This window comes from Amphiura filiformis, chromosome 2, assembly GCF_039555335.1.
Source record: "Amphiura filiformis chromosome 2, Afil_fr2py, whole genome shotgun sequence".
Lineage (NCBI taxonomy): Eukaryota > Metazoa > Echinodermata > Ophiuroidea > Amphilepidida > Amphiuridae > Amphiura > Amphiura filiformis.
Genome location: NC_092629.1, coordinates 30537606 through 30545661, shown reverse-complemented (window position 1 = coordinate 30545661; position 8056 = coordinate 30537606). Strand labels below are relative to the sequence as shown.

At 36.1% G+C, this 8056-nt stretch overlaps 1 protein-coding gene across 1 annotated transcript; it reads right to left on the bottom strand.

Annotated features, from left to right (window-relative positions):
* Positions 1-1702: 1702 nt before the first annotated feature.
* Positions 1703-2413, bottom strand: LOC140139767 (sphingosine 1-phosphate receptor 1-like). The gene has a single exon (XM_072161478.1). The coding sequence runs from the start codon at positions 2411-2413 to the stop codon at positions 1703-1705; it is 711 nt and encodes a 236-aa protein (XP_072017579.1).
* Positions 2414-8056: the final 5643 nt, after the last annotated feature.

Here is an 8056-nt window from a genome sequence, read left to right as displayed (position 1 = left end):
AAGTTATTTCAAATACATGTACAAAACACTATAGAGAAAGAATGAGACTATATACTGTTGAAATATCTTTTGTTGATTTCGAATGATAATGTCATGAAGTCGCATATTTTAAGGTCAAAATCCTAAAACCAAAACAAAACATTGCGACGCAGCTATTCCCCGACTTTTACAATTTCATCATCGTATCAGTGGTTTCATTATTTGTTTCAAACATTTTCCAAACGTTCGTGCTATTTATGCATAAAACGGCCAATCGATCTACAAAACACGTCATTTTTAGTAAACAAAAGGCTAAAGATGGCATTCTGAGATTTATTTTTTATTATTACACTCCTCCGCTCAACTGCCACCGTGGCCGAGCGGTAAAGCGCTAGAGGCGTAATCAAAGGAAGTGTCGAATCGCTGGTTCGAGTACCATCGAAGCCTGTTGAAAATTTTTGTTTCTTCAAAATTCATAATCGCATTCCGAAATGAGTCACTTGTCGCTAAATCGTGTATATCGTATCCTAAACGTGTTCAAGTGTTTATTAATCGTTGCTCAGCTGAGTGTGCATGTACATACAAGAGTGCGTACGGACTAACAACTCCAAAATCGACAAAATGTGAAGGGTAATTTTCAGTTGTATTATTCCCATTCTTTTTACAAGATTGCAAAAATTCTGTTTTTTGATAATGCCTTTAAGTTTCAAGTTTCATTTGCTTATACGTTTCTGGGTAATTAGTCTTGCCTTTTATTTCATTTTTGAAGTGTTTATGACGATTATACATTAAAGCATAGAAGTGTGTAATTTGATATTTGAACTTGAAATCAACTTAATAAAATGTAAAAATAATGACCTTGTAATTTGCATTTTGATTGTCTACATTATTAGTATCAGTCGTGAATTCAGTTCAACGTCATCCGTATCTATGTATTTCTAAAGAGCACACAATTTAGGCAAGTGATTTGAGAGTTTTTTTCTGCTCTGTGTCCGACTTTGACCTGTACTATTTCCTCGACTATTTCTTACGTACTATAGTTTCAACATCCGAATTATTAAACAATAAACCAAGTAGCATAAAAAGCTATGTTAATCGCAGAGACCCAGCAAACACAAAAACGTTTTAAAAACGTTTTAAATAAGTTATATTTTGGCTTTTGGTTTAGGTAAAAACGTTTTAATAACATTAACATGTCGGGTTATATAAAGGTCATTAAAACGTTTTGTATGAAAACACACTACAACAATATTTTTAAATGTTTTCAAAATATGTTATTGTAAACTATTTTTTGCAAACATTTTTGCCAAATATTTTGTCAATACTTAAGTAACATTATGTTAAAATATTTGAACCCAGCAAACACAGAAATGTACTTAAAACATTTTAATAACATTTAAATGTCGGGTTATATAAAGGTCATGAAAACGTTTTTAAAACGTTATTGCAAATATTTTGGGCAAACATTTTTCGCAAAATATTGTATCAACCTCAAACTAACATTCTGTTTAGATTGTTTTGTATCAAGTTTTCATGAATGTTTTTAGAATGTTATCAAAACGTTTTTATACCCTTTATATAAATCGAGATTTATACGTTTTCTGACAACCTTTTATAACCTTTTGCGAATGATGTCGAAAACGTTTGGTGTTTGCTGGGGAGTAAAAATGCAAAAATAGTCACAAATTTATCAAGGGGTGTAGTACGTCAAAGTGATAATAATCTACATTGTGGATGCCTGTTGCATAGGTCTACTTCTCTTCTGTCCTGCTGATGCGTAACTCCTGCTAAATAACTGCAGAAACGCTTGACGATATCTTGGATTGGTAACGCTGTAGATGAGGGGATTGGTAGTCGCATTTACTACAGACAAAACACGGACAAACCACAACAAGGTCCACAGCTGAATGTCTGTCATCTTAATTCCGATGCGATAGTCGCTGAGATACAATACAGCAACATTAACTTGAACGAAGAAATACGGCGTGAAACATAAAGAAAAGACCGCGTGTGTGACAAAGAGCAACCTTGCCACGTGATTACGTGATTTTAAGGCGTTCTGTTCAAACCCAACAGCTTCATTAATGCCGGATATTCTTTCGTGCAACTTCTTGATAATTCGACTAAACATTATGGTATTGAAGATTGTTGCAATAACAAACGGGAATGTCTGAACTATGAGAGAGAATGCGTTGAAGAAGGGATGAATCGCAAGGCAGCCTAGACTGAATTTAGAGGGCATATCTGCAAAACGATCGCTATTTGGCCACAAATAGCATACCTTTATCACCTTACTAAATCTAGGTACAACGAGCCCAGAGTAGAGTACACCCAGTACCCAGGACATTATGATCAGTTTCACAGTGCGTTCTTTGGTAGCGACGAGGCGGTGTTGAAGAGGTCTGCAGATTCCTAGGTATCGTTCTGTTGTCATGGTGAGCAGTAAACATACCGATGTAAAGTGGGTGACATACAGACTTAAAGCAGTCATGATGCAATCAAAATTGGTTTTATGGGACCTCATATCCAATGATACATGTCGTATGTAAGAACCAAGAATGTCATTGGTCTGTGTGATGATGGTCACCGTATCACACATTGCTAAATTAACAAGATGCGCATTGGTCAATGTACGCATTGATGGTATCCTCGCTACTACAGCTAAAAATGCGAGATTACTGAATAAACCGAACGCCAACTGAAGGCCAGATGTTTTGGCTGCAACGTCGGTTGACAGGATTTAATTAATCTCTTTTTTATGGCCAAATGCATAGCTTTCCCTGGGCCATAAATGACGACATCGTTTCAGCAAACCACGGCAATGTTCACGGCTCATTTTACTGATTGGAAAACCCCGGGCAAGTTACGGTCTAAATCCCGGCTCTCACCCGGGTAAAGCCCCCGCCCAATTTCCAGGGGTTTGGGCTGAAGTCAATTCTAATACAAGTCCCGGCCAATACCTCCCCCCGGAGTCAAATCCTGGTCACATGATGTCAAGGCCCGGACCATCCCAGAGTAACTAGGGACCGGGGTTGCAATTGACAGGTGCATTATGCATAATTTATAAAAAAAAAATGTATTGCACTTTTGACGGAACCCTGTGATTTCAAACACAAATTTGGTAAAATATAAAAACCGGGAAAATCTGTTCCAACTGACCAGCGGGGAACCAAAGGATGGATCCAAAAGGATACAAAAGTGTCACGCTAGCAATGGATAAAATTCAAACTAGACATTGTGCTCGCATAGCACGGCCCTTAGCCAGTGATGTTGATTTTTTATGACCTTTGACCTAGAGTTGTTCATGTGACATTTGTACCACCAGCCTATGGTTCATGGTGGTGACGACATTGTAGATCTACTATGTAATTTACGGGAGCAGCAGCCGTGATTTTGAAAGTATTTGGTAAAGAAAAAAAGAAAGAAAGAAGAAGAATCTAATAGAAAACCAGGACCTAGATCAGCTAGGTAAATACGCAAATATGTCCTTGGAAGGATATCCTTGGAAGGCTGTGAAGATTGTTTACCTATTATAATGCATACTTTAAAGTACACATAATGTGAACTGATCAGCCCAATTACACATGGCTCATTGAACCACAATGAATAAGCACAATTTACAAACATGTTATGCAGAGTCTAGGAGAGAACAAAGCTATATAGTCATAGCCTATGAATACGCCGTAGAAGTGACGTCATAATCGGATTAACTACCATAGCAATAGATGAATACAATTTTTGAATATACCGCGCTGCACTGCAGCAGGTTGCACTCATCACCTGTCTTCAATCATATAATAGATTGAATACAATACCGCTCTTTTCAAATAGACTAATCTTACAGGTGCAATCTATGGTTCAATGCATCGGTACCGCATGAACGTTGTAGTGCGGGGCGATATAGCCAAAATTGTATTCATCTATTGCTATGGTAGTTAATCCGATTAACTACGTCACTTCTACGGCGTATATTAACCAACTAAACTAGCCTAAACATGCAATTTGTATTACTATTTTATTTTAACGCTTGAGTGGCAAATAATGTACTTATAGTTCTGAATAGACCATATCTCAACAAAACTAACATATTCAAGCTAGTAAATGCACAGCCACAATTAGTCTTTCAGCTATATTGACAACCCTATTGTATTCACCTCTCAGAAAGTATCCTGGTCTGATACTTTCATCAGTGATTTGCTCATCTAGATGATTGTAAAAATCATTAACATTCAGATTTTGGTATCTTAAACATAGTCTGTTAGTGGTTCAGCTGAAAGCAGTGTATAAAGACAAAATAAGGCATTTACATGAATCTGTACAGTATATAAATTTAATAGCTGCATACATTTGAATGGGGCTTCAACTTCGTCAATACTGCAGTTTTCCACTGTTTTTTTTTTTTTTTTTTTTTGCCAAATTTTTCATTTAAAGTGACCAACTTGTACAACTTTTAGACACTGGCTATAGACGATGCATGTGTGCAAGTGACGTCACGCTGCTATATAATATGGGGAAGGAGTAGCATTTTTAGTGGAAAAAGTGTTTTGGCCATAATGACCTTGACATGATTTGCGCCAGAAAGAAAGAAAGAAAGAAAGAAAGAAAGAAAAAAGAATCAGAACCTAACCTAAGAGAAACAGACCTTGGCTAGGGAAACATGGAAAATATGACATAACATCCAATGGGGGGGGGTAAAACAACACAAATAAACAAAGTTAAAAACCCAGAGAGCTGGTCTCCACTATACTGAGAACAGGTCTCTTAATTTATCCATTGAGAAAGAAAAGTTTTGTCTTTCGGGTTTTTAACTTTGTTTATTTGTCTTGTGTTACTCCCCTATTTAATGTTGTGTCATATCCCTGTTTTTAATTTTAAACAAATTTGGTAGCCTGCCGGTGACCACTTTTTATCTTTAAAATAGAATGTAAGTGAACTATTATGCAGTAGAAAATTCTAATGGCGATTTTGTTCGAGATAGGTCGAGCGAGTCAGGATACTCATTTTTACGATCTGCGCAAGCTTATTACGCATCTCCAACGTTGCCAAGTTACGAAAACTCGATTTGAGTGAGTTTTTGTTTACAAAGCGCAAACTGGAAGTTCAAAGCGCATATAGGAGATTACCATATTCTTTTAACACATATATTCAACTGCAAGTCACGCAATAGGTTTTACGAATACAAAATTTGGATTTGAGATGTAATCATACATTGAATATCGAAATAATAAATTATACACCACCAGACCACCACGTGCAATTATAATTTGGAATAAAACCAATTCATCGCAATATGCAACTACATGTATATGCGTAAGGATTTCCTATTCTATACAGATATTGAGACAACAAAAAAAGCATTTAACCTGGATATTTTGAAAGACAACTCATAACTGAATTAATTAAATCGCTGAACTATTAGCGATTGCTTTTTAGCCAAGATAGCAGCTACTCTCATCAGCTGGGGGCAGTTTATAAAGACACATGCTTTGCTGCAGGAATAATTTCTATGGTTCGTTTACGGCCTATACAAAATAATTCTTTACCTGGTGTGGACAATGTGGCACATTAGAAATAAATTTATAAATTTATACCAAAATTTATAGAACAGGTAGTACATTATGTTGTAGGTTTTATGTTTTCAAATACCCTAATACCGAATGACTGCAATCTCGCAACATTTCTTCAGTTTCGACTAGTTGACATTGCGACTGCATCTCAAGAAAAGTACTTAGTTTAAGCTCATTCCTCCATCTTTTTATCTTTGGATCACGCTGTATTTAAGTTTTCAAAGGCTCTAAGACAGAATAATTCGAATTTCGCAACATTTCTTCAGTTTCGACAGTTTTATACCCAAGTCTCTCCATAACTAGTTGACATTGCGACTGTATCTCAAGAACTGTGCTTAGTTTAAGTTCATTTCTCCATCTAGTGGCTACCCGACGGGAATTCCGCGTGTGCAACCACGAACGATGTCCTGTGTTACTTTGGGTGTTTTTAGTGATCCAATCTCTAACAGAGTTTGGCAGCTGAACGTTAAGAAAGTTGTAGATTTTCTCAGCATAGAGCAGTGGTTCCATTGCAAGATCTTCATATCTAATCAACATATACTTATTTTGTAGCCACAAAGGCATGTCTAGCCAAATGTTTGTATTTTGTTCAAGTCTCTCACAAGAATAAGACACGTTTAGGCAGTATTTCACATGAGGACGTAGGGGACACTTCTCATTTCTTGAATTAAAGTTGCCTCGCGGATCCCGAACTAGATTAATGATTTTTACATCCATAGATAAATTCTTTATTATATTTTCCAGATAATTGATGTTTTCCAATCTGATTAGTTTCATCGCAGAATATTTTTTATTGTAGCACAGATTTTCCAGAATGTGATTATGGTCCAATCCATTGAATAAGGGCAAATATCCTTTTCGTTTTTTGAAGTAACATAACGGCGACGTTTGTATTTGTTTGCTGAATGAACATTGCAAATATGCAGTGAAGCCTTTAATACTCCCCCACAGGTCTCTAAACTGACACTTAATAAAAATCGGAGAGAGGACGCTCTATATAGGCATGAGCATGCTCAGTTGTTCTGTTTTCGAAAAACTTTGGTGCCAAGTCATGGATAGGCTCAAACAAATAAAAGTCGTCATTCTGATTGAAAAGTTCTCCAGTAAAAGAGGATCCCGATCTCATTTGAGTCACAATAATTACTCGTAATGGTTTCTCATGTGGAGGTACAGTTGAGTTGGTTTGGCTTGTCATATTGGAGGTTGTTAAAGTCCATTCACGGTGTCTGTTTGCGATCCCTGTTTTATTTAGAAAAGTAAAGCAGCAAAGATATGACGGAGTAAATAAGATATATTTTAACAATCCATAGATACATGTCTGATTTAGAACTGTACAAAAAACTTAATATTATTCTCATGAATTCCCGCCGCAAGATCCCATAATTATAGGTTAATGAACGCGTATTACTTGTTGGGAGATATGTGACGTGTCATGTCAAAAGGAGACACTTTTGGGCAGGATCATAAATGGAGAAATAGCCTAAAATCTGCCGGTGGGTGAATTTTTCACAATTTGGGTTTGTTGCGAATTTGTGATGTTATTAATGCTTAAAATATTGTCTGATAGTTTCAGACCGGAATATAACTGGCATCTTGTACTTTTTGAGACATTTTTCAAGTTAATTCCTACTCTCAACATTGTCAATAATATTTTTAAAGGCCGATATCTCAGTTTCCAATTTTATAATACCATAACTTTTGAACTCAATATCTTCGCTTAGGAATGTGCGATTTCATTGGGGAAAACGGCGTTGTGGAGCAAAATATCTCTTTATTTAAGATATGTAAAAAACTCAAAATTCATAACCTGCCCAAAAGTGTCTCCTTTTGATATGACACGTCACATATATTAGACAAAACAATGCACGCGCGCTGATGTTGATGTGTCTAATGCACAAGACCCGACAGGGGAGTGCATTAGACGCAGCAGCATCAGACCAAAATGCATTATTTTGTATAATTTTTCGAGCAATAAACAATACGCGTTTATTAACATATTTCATACACGAGAAAATGAAAAAATGTGATTTTTACTGTTTTTATAACAAAATTATCACTAAAAATATTGGAAAATAGTATAATCAATAGTGGCTGGCCAATCAAATGACAAGAAACTTTGTATGAGTTATATAAAACCAAATATAAATGCATCAACCCACCCGAAATATGAATCAATCCTACGCGACGCGGGTGTGAACGCGTGCGAAACCACTGCGCGTAGTACACGTGGTGCACATTTTACACAATCAATGAACTCCGCGTTCTTTGATTGGCTACTTTGATATAGGAGTGTATGAATATAGTTTAACGTTCAGAAAAATGAAAATGTATATCAGCCTAATACAGTTAGAAGGCAAGAATCTACGTCACGATAGTACGGATTACGTTACATGGATTTTTCTGTTACGTTTTAATAGCTGCCTTTTGTTCCCAAAATATTCCATGAAATTGGTTAAAAGTTATGTTCTGATATTTATCTTTATTTGTATATATATGGAATGTTCTAGAAA